The 13,737-nt window shown below is 39.4% G+C and overlaps 1 protein-coding gene across 1 annotated transcript in view; it reads left to right on the top strand.

The window, feature by feature from the left end:
* The window catches only part of SPAM1 (sperm adhesion molecule 1), a 73,155-nt gene extending 64,497 nt beyond the window's left edge, over positions 1 to 8,658 (top strand). The window contains exon 5 of the mRNA XM_006090510.2: positions 8,586 to 8,658. Within this exon, the coding sequence (XP_006090572.2) occupies positions 8,586 to 8,658 (73 nt within the window). The remainder of the gene's footprint in view (positions 1 to 8,585) is intronic.
* The last annotated feature ends 5,079 nt before the right edge of the window (positions 8,659 to 13,737 follow it).

Genomic DNA, 13,737 nt, shown 5'->3' with positions numbered 1-13,737 from the left:
CACACCACGCCGGCAGGGGGGGTCATTAAGAGGTGCCCAGCCTCTGCGGGGCAGGGATTTTAGGTGTGACCAGGCCAGTTGGGGGGGGGGCAGTTGGGGGCAACCAGGCTGACGGGGGGGAGGGCAGTTAGAGGTGATTAGGCCTGGGGGGGGGCAGTTAGGGTGACCAGGCAGTCAGGCAGGTGAGTGATTAGGAGCCAGTGGTCCAGGATTGTGAGAGGGATGTCCGACTGCCGGTTTAGGCCCGATCCCTGGACTTGGGCCTAAACCAGCAGTCGGACATCCCCCAAGGGGTCCTGGATTGGAGAGGGTGCAGGCTGGGCTGAGGGGACCCCTTCTCCCCCATGCATGATTTCGTGCACTGGGCCTCTAGTTAAACTATAGTTATCTATGATGATGTTTTCCTTCCTGGAGCAGGTCTTCTATCTAAATTCCTTTTATGCAATTAGGGGGAAGGTCAAAGTTTTTCTTGAGTCTTTCCTTTCTTATAAAATAACCTGCTTGCCCTAACTGGTTTGCTCAGTGGATAGAGTGTGGGCCGGTGGACTGAAGGGTTCTGGGTTTGATTCCGGTCAAGGGCATGTACCAGTAGGGGTTATGCAGGAGGCAGCTGATTGATGATTCTCTCTCATTGATGTTTCTAACTCTCTATCCCACTCCTTCCCTCTCTGTAAAAAATAAATAAATAAATAAATAATCAATAAGATATTAACACAAAATAATAATAACCTGACTAAAATAGTCAATATCTCACAAAGCATGCTTTGGGGTAGCACACTCTTCTACCCCTCATTATCTACCATATATACAGGAGGTATACATATTATTAAACTTTTCTTTATTTTTTCCTGTTAATCTGTCTTTTTATTATGGAGTGGGGGGAGTCTCAGCAAGAATCTAGAAGGGTAGAGGTAATTATTTTTCTTTTCCTATATTTAGGATCTTGGACCCCGGATCCTTCATATCACTAGTCAGATAGTCTAGACCCCCTGACCTTTTCCTACCCAAGGATAACATCTAGGCCTCAGTTGTATTTTAGCTCCAGGCCCAGAAAAGCAGCAAAACCAGACAAGTGACTCCGTGGCTGCCTCAGGACCAGCTTTTACCTCCGAAGTCACTCAACAGGCTTCCTCAGCCTTGGGTATCACATACAAAGTCCACTTAGCATACTGCCCGCAATCTTCTGGGAAAATAGAAAATGAGCCACACCCTAAAGAAGAATATAACCAAACTATGCCAGGAGACTCATCTGCATTGGGATTGGGTGTTACCAATTGCCTTGTTCAGGATTGGAGTAGTTTGACTCCCTTCAGAATAATATATGGGTGCCCAGTTGGTGTGGCTCAGTGGTTGAGCGCTGACCTATGACCCAGAAAGTCATGGTTCGATTCCCCGTCAGGGCACATGCCCGGGTTGTGGGCTAGATCCCCAGTGTAGGGTGTGCAGTTATGCTACTCAGCAAGGTAGCCACTAGCTATATGTGTCTATTTAACTTAAATTAGCGAAAATAAAATACAAGTTAAAATTTGGTTCTTCAGGTATATTAGATACATTCAAGTGGTTCAGGTATTACATGTGGTTAATGACTATCAAATTGGCGGTGCAGACAGAACATTTCTCATTGCAGAATGTTTTATTGGACAGCACTGGTACAGAGTAAAGTTGGTTATCAAATTATTTATCAACATTTAACTGGCTTAGTGAATAGGCCTATTCAAGAAAACTTGGCATGGGGAAAGAAAGCAGTTTTGTAGAAAGGCCATTTTGAATAGCTAACTTAAATCACTGACCTTTTCCATTTTGAGAAATTTTTATTGCCCCCTTTATCTATTTGGGGGCAGCAAGTTGACCCTTAACAGAATTTTCACCATTAAGGTAACCATATTATCCCAAAGATATAATTTGTGTGGTAAAATTTGAACTCTGTAATTTGTATATCCTCAAATAAACACCCGTTTCCATAGGAAGTTTTCGCTGACTCTATTTTTTTAAAAATTTTGTTTTATTGCTTAAAGTATTACAAAGAGCATTACATATGTCTCCTCCCCGCTCCCCCTCCCCTACACACACACACACACACACACACACGCTGACTCTATTTTTAATGTTTTGGAAGGCTGATGATTTCTAACACCAGGGGTGACATACAGCTTCCAAATTAATAAAAAAATTTCTGGATTAAAAAAATCTTTGACTAAGAAAATGGAATGCCTTGTTATCTATGTTTTCTATTTTATGCCACTAAAACAACACATCACATTGATAAGCAAATCTGGAGTTATTTATAGATGACCTAGAACTAATATTAGGAATTCATGTCTCTGAAATGGAAGTAAACACCCTGTAAACTTAATGGAAATGGGGTTACCTAATATTTTAAACACTAATTCCAAAGCATGTCCTATGGAATGAAGTGATTTGTCTCTGAGTGCAGTTGCCTGTCTCAGCTCTCAGAAAGTCCTGGAGACACAGTGTCTGCGATCAGGGTTCCCAGAGAGTAATGTTCTGATAACAATGTTAACATGAAAAAACGACAACATTCAAACCGGTGAAGAATTTTTGTGAGTTTATTTGAGCCAAACTGTCGACAATTGTGGGGAAGCAGAATCTCAAAGGATTGGGATAATGCTCTGGAGAATGGCAGGTTTTTACCTTGTTTTTATAAATTACTATCAAAAGAGGAGATGTAAGTGGGTTACACGAAATCCACTGGTGATAGATTAGGGAGGCGGGAGAAAGCAAAACGGGGAAACCTCTGGGATTGGATAAAAAGTGAAATGGCTAAAAAGTGAATTGGATAAAGAGTGAAATGATGGACACATGCTTTTGTACACAGGTGGGCACAGGATGGTTAACAGTCGACAATTAACACGATAAGATAACAACAACAATGAGGAAGTTTGTGGTTTCTGCACTGGTGCCCTTAGTTGCACCCTGAGGGGTCCTTAAAAAGGGAAGTTGCAAGTTACCCAGACATTTCACAGATATGTTATATCAGATGCAGAAAGACTATAGGCTCGGTAAAGATCTAAGTTGATCTTGTCAGGGAAAATACTGGCCTAGGACATGATTACCCACTATAAACTGCTTTTAGTTAAATTTTTAATTGCAGACCACCCTTTGTAGTTACTTTAGGTCTTTGATTTTGCAAAACCCCCGTGCAGGCTTTCCCTGAGCTAGTCAGGTTAGCATGTGGCATTTATGTATGTATGTATGTATGTATATATGTATGTGTATATGTATTTATGTATGTATGTATGTATTTATTTTCTCACAACAAGCAGACTGAATCTGAAGAAAAAAATAAAATGGGGAAGAGCTCACCTAAAAATCTGTACAAATGCTAAAATAGTTAAAGTTAGGAATGGACAATATAATACTCATTCATAGAGAGAATAAAAGCCAATGGTGATTGGATTATGTAACATTAGGAAGATAAAGCTAAGAGGATGCTCTTTCTTTTTATTTTATTTATTTATTTTTTAAAAATATATTTTATTGATTTTTTACAGAGAAAGGGAGAGAGATAGAGAGTTAGAAACATCGATGAGAGAGAAACATTGATCAGCTGCCTCCTGCACATCTCCCATTGGGAATGTGCCCGCAACCCAGGTACATGCCCTTGACCGGAATCGAACCTGGGACCTTTCAGTCCGAAGGCCGATGCTCTATCCACTGAGCCAAACCAGTTTCAGCTATTTTTTTAAAATATTCTTTTCCCTTGTCTAAGGATACTACCCTGATCTTTCTGAGAGACAAATTAAGTTGCCTAAAAAGAACGCTGAAATGGAGTCTCATTCCAGTCCTTTCCCAGCTGTGTGACAGATACATTCCATTGATTTCATTTTTGCGCGGTAGATAACAACAACAGCAGCAACTACTACTACAACTACTACTACTACTGTTATAATAGCCATACAGGTCATTGTGGCAATTAAGGCTATAGGTGCAATGGACTAAATTGTCTTTTCCCAAAATTCATATGTGACTGTATTTGTATTTGTAGATAGAGCCTGTAGGGAGTTAATTAAGGTTAAATGGGGTTATAAGGGTAGGGCCTAATACGACACCCAAGAGACTGCTCTCTTTTTTCCACGTGAGGAAACGGCAAGAAAGCAGCCATCTGCAAGCCAGGACGAGAGCTCTCACCGGAAACTGATGCAGCTGGACCTTGATCTTATACTTCTAGTCTCCGTAACTGAGAAAATGAATTCTGTTGCTTATGTCACTCAGTCTAGGGCATTTTGCTACGGCAGCCTGAGCTGACTAATAAATACAATAGAGTATCAAGGGGCCATGTTAGACTTGTTCATTTTTTAATCCCAGGGCATTCTTGGTGCCTATATAGTAGGTGCTCAATAAATCTTTATTGAATAAGTCAAAAATACGAAAGTTAGTCATTACAGATGCATTTACATTCTCTTTGAGTAGAGCTGACTTCAGAAGCGTTCTCTGGTTTCTTTATTAGATTGCATTTGTTGGGCAGCATGTAAATTCAGTGCAATGCCAATCCCAGGTTTCCTTCCACCCCCTATCCTTTCCTTTGTGTAGATGCAAGATAGTTAACTCTCCTGTGTGCCACTAATAGCGTATGAAAAAACTGAGATAACAATAGTGCCAACCTCATAGGTTACTGTAAGAATCAAACAATCTGGTACATGTCATGCTTAGAAAACAAATGTTTTCCTTCTCATCAAAGTTAATAGTTATTAATTATTCCTAATCACTCTTTAACCTGAGACCTTATGTCCCCTTCCTCTTCTAAACCTTCAACTTCAAACTTTTAAAAATGAAAATTGGACCAGTCTTTCGCCTGCTTAAACCCTATATAACTTGTCAACTCTCTTAGGAAATGGTCTCCCAAACTCTAACATCCATAAGACATTAAGACCTGTCTCTTGCTACACCCCTGGCTTCAGGTCTCACTCATACCCACCACTGTCCTCAGCCAGGCACAATGTGCTTTGAGTTTCTCAATGCTCTGACACCTACTCCTGCCAAGGACTTTGAGCACACTGGACCCTCCATCTAGAACTTTACTAGCATGTTCTACAGTCAAGGTAGCTGCCCCATTATTTCCTCCAACAGCATTTTTCTCCAACACTTACACTTTTGTTTTAAAACCTGCATCTCTGCTTCATGAAAAAAAGTGTCTCTGTCCCATTTACTGTCAAATGCACAGAAAACATTTAAATATTTGTTGAATAAAAGAACGCCCCTCAATTTAACTTATGCTCACTTTTACTCCTTTGGTTCAAATGCTTTGATCTATATAATGACTAATTGTGTCAACTTGACTGGGCTGCCCAGATATTTGGTCAACTGTTATTCAGAATGTTTTAGAGAGGGTATTTTCAGATGAGTTTAAGGTTTCAATCAATAGATGGAGTAAAGCAGATTTTATTTCCTTATATAGGTGGGCCCATCCAATTAGTTGAAGGCCTGAATAGAACAAAAAGACTGACCTTCTCTGAAAAAGAGGGAATTCCTCTTGCCTTTGAGCTGAAACATGCTTTTGGTTTGTTCCTGTCTTCAAACTCAAACTGAAACACTGGCTCTTCCTAGATATGGAACTTGCAGGTCTTTGGACTGGAATTACACCATTGGCTCTTGTGGGTCTCCAGCTTGCAGACTCATCCTGAGCATCTGAGGACTTGTCAGCCTCCATAATCGTGTGAGAAAAATCTCTATCATCTATCTGTCTATCTATCTATCTATCTATCTATCTATCTATCTATCTATCTATCATCATCTGTCTATCTCCTATTAGTCTGTTTCTCTGAAAAGTCCCAATGAATACAATATCCCAATAATATTTGGGGTTGAAAAGATAGCACAAAATCAATCATGTTTATAGATAACTGGAGGCCTGGTGCACAAAATTCATGCATGGGGGGTGTGTCCCTCAGCCCAGCCTGCACCCTCTCCAATCTGGGACACCTTGAGGGATGTCTGACTGCCCATTTAGGCCTGCTCCCGGTGGCGCTGTCACCCTCCCCTCCTGGCCCAGTCAACCCTAACTGCCCTCCCCTGCAGGCCTGGTCGCCCGCAACTGTCCTCTCCTGCAGGCCTGATTCCCCTGAACTTCCCTCCCCTGCAGGCCTGGCGCCCCCAACTGCCCTCCCCTGCAGGCTTGGTCCCCCCCAACTACCCTCCCCTGCTGGCCTGGTCCCCCCCAACTGCCCTTTACTGCAGGCCATCTTGTGTGTCAGAGTGGTGGTCAATTTGCATATTGCCTCTTTGTTATATAGGATAAACATAAATATTTACCACCTGCCACTAGCAGCAATTTTCTAAATTTAACTAATTTTGAATTTTATTTTTACTTCTTTATTGAAAAGTTGCCAAAATCTATAAGGTCATCAGCAAAAATAATGATAAGAATCAGGAGGCATAATAAGCTGCAGACTAGGCAAAGCAGTCCTCAGGGGAGTAATATGTACACTGCAACTATTTCATGTGCACATCAGGTTTTTGTTTTTTTAATTGTATTTCAGAAATAATGTTTTAAAGAGTAGTTAAGGTCTCTAAATAACCGACAAAAACAAACAAACAACTCCCCGGTCACCCTTCCCCACTCCCCCGACACACAAACTTTAATGCAGCTAAATTCTCAGAGAACTGAATTCTGTGCCTGGAAAACAAAGTCATTGAGCAGTGGAGGGAAGAATATAAGAAGATTAAGCAATTCTTACCTTTCCTCTAGGCACATATTGGGTCTTGTTTATGTCCCATAAATAAATGTCTGAAATCACATGTTGCCACCTGATGGCATTCCTAATTCTAACTTCCTTTACTGAATTATGTCTGACATGAAAATTCAGATAAGTCCATCAACAAAACATTTTTGAGCACTTGCTCTGTGCTAGGTTCTTTGCTAAATATTGAGGAAATGCAGAGAATTATTTATGGCTGCTCCCAAAAGAAGAAAGTATGAAAATATGAGAAACAAAAGAAACGAAAAATGAATTCAATGGCAATTTTTCTGTTCTTCACTCTACTAGCCTTCATTTCTCTCTTAGTCACTTTCAGGACTGGTCACGGAGGATGGGAATAGTACAGATTTCTGCCAGTTATTTTTATTTGATGTGTACAGGGGCATAAAGAGGATCACTGGCTTATTGGAAGAAGACAAGGTATTTTGATAAATGAAAATTCAATTGAAACAATGATGTGACTGAGCTGCTAAAAAAGCTAACAATACTTAATGCTGTTCCCCATTTGCAGAAATAAAGTGTCTAGATCAAAGTAGGTAATAAAAGTTTCACTTTTGTATACATTATATTGCTGAATGATCTCGGGTATTTAGCTTGAAGTAAAACAAAACACAGTTGGAAACTTTTTTCAAACCTTTGGTTCTCTGTTTATGGATGAAAAACTTGCAAAAATGAATGAAAGTTATAGATATGGTTTTAGTTACTATTAAGAAAGCAACCAAAGTTATAAAGCAAATAAATAGGAGATCTGAGTAAGTACAATTATCTCTATCATTGGAAGTGATCAAGGAGAGGCTGGGCAGACACACCTGTCAAAATGATCTGGAAGGCATTCTTCTATTGGCTGGGAGTTGAATTAGATGACCTTTACTTATCTACTCAAGCTCTGAAGTCCCAGGATTTTAGATTTCAATAAATAGTAGACTGTTTCACTGCTCATAGGGTTGACTCTTCAATGACAAATTAAAACTTTTATAACATGCCCAATGAAATGACATCATTACATAAAAGATAAACTCAGAAATTTCATTGAATAAATATCAACATAATAAAGTATACATTTATTTTGGTACCCAACCAAACCTAGAGTGGACAGTATTTCATGAATGTCACATTTTCATTGTAATTCAAATCTTACATGGTATAAACACCTAGAATAATATTCATAAACCTGAATTATTTTAGCCATAAAAAGTAATACATGGGTTCTCTAATGCCCTTGAATACTACCCCTTTCACTGTATCTTCTATTTCTGCCTTTATTACTCTTCTGTTTCTGTTTTGTTTTGTTTGCTAAAAATATCAGCGTTATGAATAAGTACAATGATAAATTTTGCTAAACTCTTGCTGTTAAATACTTGGAATCTGCGTCCTTGTTCTAATGTACTCCAAGGTGCTATTTTATTTATTTTTTCTTCCTGCCTTTCATTGTTTCTAATAAAAGGTTAAGACTAAACTAGTCCTCCTTCAGAAATGTACCAGAACATATTTAATTTAGTTTTTGTTCCTAAAAGTGGGTAGTCAAAATGATATGACATAAACTTTCTGCAGGTTCCTCTCAATGTTATTTTCCCCCAACAATGACTTTTCAAATATTTAAAGTTTTGAATTTGAGATCCTGTAAGACTACTTTATTTTTGGCCTGGATGTTAGTAACATGTTAATAAATGATCTTGTATGTAATACAAATGTCTGTTGGAATCCCATCGAAAGTATGGCTAGCTTTCTCCTTACTATAATGAGTATAATCTAATTAGTTAACTTTGGGAGGAGGTATGAGGGAGAGTTGATCCAGGCCAGCTACTTGCTTCTGTGACATCTATGGCCTGTTTCTCTATGGCCTGTTTCTTTCTTATTGCATCTGTTTAGGTCTGCCAGGGCAAGCTACCAGGAAAAGCCCCCTGTTGATATCAACAGCAGCCTAAGGCTTTTCCTGAATTGAACCAGGTTGAGATTCCAATAACCCAAGCAGGGTTCCTACTACTTAATCCTTGACTTCTATACCCGCAGCCATTCCCCTGAAGCAATTTTAATTACTTTCAAGGCTCTCAAAACCCTGCTGCTTAGACTCAGTGAATGAAGCATCATTTAAAAAGATATACTGCAAGTATCATGGTAAAAGAACAAAACACTGATTTCTTTTTTAAAAAAGAGAAAAAGAGTATCTTTAAAAATGTTTCATTGCAATACACAAGCAGGATGAATGGTATATATAGATTATTCCTGAAAGCTTGGACAAGCTTTCTTCCTTCACTGGTAGACAGTAGGGTTTATCAGCTCAGCTATTGACAGCCTTCCCTTCAGACTTTGCATGAAAAACACAATTAATATGAAACCGGACAGTCAATGGGTCTGGGCTGCCTGTCACTACTTGAGTCAATTCAGCAAAGACAGGGTTGAATCATATATGAGTGTTTATTCCAATAATGTGGACAATATGGGAGAGCAGCAGGTCATCCACAAAAATCTGCTCTGTACCCCACCAAAAGTCAGCTGCTTATATTGGGGAGCAGGACAAAGATTACATGGGGAAGTAGGCAAAAGGGATAATAATGGGGATGCAAAATGGGCATTTTACAAGTAATTGTGGGTTGGGGGATTTGCAAAGACTAGGGGTATGCAAAGGTCTGGTGCCTTTGGTTTCTGCAACAAGGTTGTTAATCTTTCCGTAATAGGCAGCTCCTGGATAGAGGATAGAACACATTTCCAGGTGAGCTCTGAGGTCCTGTGTGCAACTCCCAGCCAGGTTAGAATGTGCTTTCTTGAATCAGAACAAAACAGAGCATAATTCATATTTGTTATAATTACAGTGGGTCCCCAATATTGCATTTCTGCTCATAACAAATACTGTCTTGAAAAGTCCAAGCTGAGTTGAGAAACCATCTGTCAGAGATGTAAGAAATTCCTGCCTCTGGGGTGGAAGGTTTCATTGTTTCTTTCAACCCTTAATTCTCCTTAATGATGGTGAAGATTGTTTTTTTTTTTTTTAAATATATTTTATTGATTTTTTACAGAGAGGAAGGGAGAGAGATAGAGAGTTAGAAACATCGATGAATTTCTGCTCGTAACAAATACTGTCTTGAAAAGTCCAAGCTGAGTTGAGAAACCATCTGTCAGAGATGTAAGAAATTCCTGCCTCTGGGGTGGAAGGTTTCATTGTTTCTTTCAACCCTTAATTCTCCTTAATGATGGTGAAGATTGTTTTCTAAATAAGGAAGTTGGTCCATATGACTTTTGGACTCTAATAGAATTGTTAAGAGGTAAGAAGATAAATTAAATTGTAAAAGACCAATCTCTCTCTCCTGTCTGATATTGTTTGACCATTTCTGCAAAAATAATTTTAAATCAAATAAAATATCCTCTATATTTATCTTCTCTTTATGTTTAGATTAAAAAAATCTCTAAGAAAAATATCCTTGCCCAGCCGGTGTGGCTCACTGGTTGATCATTGACCATAAACCAGGAGGTCACAGTTTGATTGCCTGTCAGGGCACATGCCCAGGTTGCGGGCTCTATCCCCAGTGTAGCGCATGCAGGAGGCAGCTGATCAATGATTCTCTCTCATCATTTGTGTGTCTTTCTCTCTTTCCCTCTCCCTTCCTCTCTGAAATCAATAAAAATATGTTAAAAATGTAAAGAGAAAAAAATTCAAAAGGAAGGAATACTTCCAAGCTCTTTTTACAAAGCCAGCATTACCCTAATTCCAAAACCAGATAAAGACACTACAAAGAAAGAAAATTATAGGCCAATATCCCTGATGAACATAGATGCTAAAATCCTCAACAAAATATTACCAAATCAGATTAAAAAATATATTGAAAAGATAACATACCATGATCAAGTGGGATTTATTACAGGCATGCAAGGCTGGTACAATATTTGCAATTGAATAAATGTGATACATCACATAAAAAAATTGAAAGATAAAAACCACCTGATCATATCACTAGATGAAGAAAAAGCATTAGACAAAATTCAACCTCCTTTTTTGATAAAAACTCTCAGCAAAGTGGGAATAGAGGGAATACCTCAACATAATAAAGGCCATATACGACAACCTGTAGCCAACATAATACTCAATGAGCAAAAACTAAAAGCGTTTCCCTTAAGAACTGGAACAAGATAAGGATGCCCACTTTCACCACTCTTATTCAGCACTCTTATTCAACACAGTAGTGGAAGTCCTAGCCACAGCAATCAGACAAGAAGAAGAGATAAAAGGCATCCAAATTGAAAAGGAGGAAGTAAAAACTGTCATTATTTGTAGATGACATGACATTGTACATAGAAACCCCTAAAGACTCCACCAGGAAACTACTAGACTTAATAAATGAATTCGGCAAAGTAGCAGGATACAAAATCAACATCTGCAAGTCGATGACATTTTTATTTTATTTATTTATGTTTTAAATATATTTTTATTGATTTTAGAGAGGAAGGGAGAAAGAGAAATAGAAGCATCAATGATGAGAGGGAATCATTTATTGGCTGCCTCCTACATGGCCCCTACTGGAGGATTGAGCCCACAACCCAGGCACCATGCTCTTGACTGGAATCAAACTTGGGACCCTTCAGTCTACAGGCTGACACTCTATCCACTGAGCCAAACCAGCTAGGACTCAATGGCATTTTGATATACCAATAATGAACTCTCAGAAAGAGAAACTAAAAAAGCAATCCTATTTACCATTGCAACAACAACAACAACAAAATAAGATACCTAGGAATAAACTTAACCAAGGAAGTAAAAGACTATACTTGGAAAACTAAAGGACATTTAAAAAATAAATAGAGGAAGCTACAAAGAAATGGAAGCATATACTATGTTCATAGATTAGAAGAATTAACATCATTAAAATGTCTATGCTACCCAAAGCAATCTACAGATTCAAACCAACCCCTATTAAGGTACCAATGGCATACTTCAAAGAGCTAGAACAAATATTTCAAAATTTTATATGGAACCATAAAAAATCCGAATAGCTGCAGAAATCTCGAGAAAGAAGAAAAAAGTAGGAGGGATCACAATACTGGATATCAAACTATCCTACAAAGCCATTATAACCAAGACAGGCTGGTACTGGCACAAGAACAGGCATATAGACCAATGGATTAGAATAGAGACCCCAGAAATTGACACACACCATTACAGTCAATTAATATTTGACAAAGAAGGCAACAACAATGAAGTAAAGACAGCCTTTTCAATAAATGGTGCTGGGGAAATTGGACAGCCACATGCAAAAAGATGAAACTAGATCACCAACTTATACCACACACAGAATAAACTCAAGGTGGATAAAAGACTTAAATGTAAGGCATGAAACCATAAAAATAGTAGAGGAGAACATAGGCAGTAAAATCTCAGATGCCTCATGCAGCAATGTTTATGGATACATCTCCTAGGATAAAGGAAACTTTCACAAATGAGACTACATCAACATAAAAAGCTTCTGCACAGCAAAAGAAACCACCATCACACTCGCCGGTTTGGCTCAGTGGATAGAGCGACGGCCTGCGGACTGGAGGGTCCTGGGTTTGATTCCGGTCATGCCCTGGTTGTGAACTCAATCCCCAGTAGGGGGCTTGCAAAAGGCAGCTGATCAATGATTCACTCACATCATTGATGTTTCTATCTCTCTCTCCCCCTTCCTCTCTGAAATCAATAAAAATATATTAAAAAATAAAAAAAGAAACCACCATCAAATTGAAAATGGAACCTACTGAATGGGAGAACATATATGCCAATGATACATCTGCTAAGGGGCTATTATCCAAAATATATAAAGTACTCATACAATTCAACAACAGGAAGATAAACAATCTAATTTAAAAATGGGCAAAGAACCTAAATAGACACTTCTCTAAAAAGGACATACAGATGGCCAAGAGACATATGAAAATACTCAACATCACTAAGCAACAGAGAGATGCAAATTAAAACTAAAATGAACTATCACCTGTCAGAATGGCTATCATAAAAAAATCAAGAAACAACAGGTGCTGGCAAGAATGTGGAGAAAAGGGAACACTGTTCACTGCTGGTGGGAATGCAAGGAAAACAATATGGAGTTTCCTTAAAAAATTAAAAATGGAACTTCCGTTTGACCCAGTGATCCCACTTCTAGGAATATATCCTAAGAAACCTGAAATAGACATCAGAAAGAATATATATGCACCCCTATGTTCATAGCAGCATTGTTGACAATAGCTAAGATCTGGAAACAGCCAAGTACCCATCAGCAGATGAATGTATAAAAAAGCTGTGGGACATTTACACTATGGAATACTATGCAGCTGTAAAAAAGAAGGATCTCTTACTCTTTGGGACAGCATGGCTGGACCTGGAAAATATTATGTTAAGTGAAATAAGCCAAACTGAGATAGAAATGTATCACATGATTTCACTTATTTGTGGAAGCTAATGAACCACAAACTGACCAACAAAATAAGACAGGAAGCAGGGAGGCATGGAACAGACGCACATACCTCAATGGGGTGGGGAATGAGAAGAGATAAATCAAAGAATTTATATACTTACTAGAGGTCTGTTGCACGATATTCATGCACAAGGGTGGTGTGTGTGTCCCTCAGCCCAGCCTGCACCCTCTCCAATCTGGGACTCCTCAAGGGATGTCCGACTGTCTGTTTAGGTCTGGTGGGATTGGGCCTAAACGGGCAGTTGGAGATCCCTCTCATAATCCAGGACAGCTGGCTCCCAATCGCTCGCCTGCCCCTAACCGCTTCTGCCTGCCAGCCTGATCACCCCCTAACCACTCTCCTGCCAGCCTGATTGACTCCTAATTGCTCCCCTGCCAGCCTGATTGCCCCCAACTGCCCTCCTCTGCAGGCCTGGTCCCCCCAAACTGCCCTCCCCTGCAGGCCTGGTCCCCCCAACTGCCCTCCCCTGCAGGCCTGGTCCCCCCTAACTGCCCTCCCCTACTGGCCATCTTGTGTCCACATGGGGGCGGCCATCTTGTGTGTTAGAGTGATGGTCAACTTGCATATTACCTCTTTATTC

This window comes from Myotis lucifugus, unplaced genomic scaffold (assembly GCF_000147115.1).
Source record: "Myotis lucifugus unplaced genomic scaffold, Myoluc2.0 scaffold_73, whole genome shotgun sequence".
NCBI classification, from domain to species: domain Eukaryota; kingdom Metazoa; phylum Chordata; class Mammalia; order Chiroptera; family Vespertilionidae; genus Myotis; species Myotis lucifugus.
This window is presented reverse-complemented; position numbering and strand designations above follow the sequence as displayed.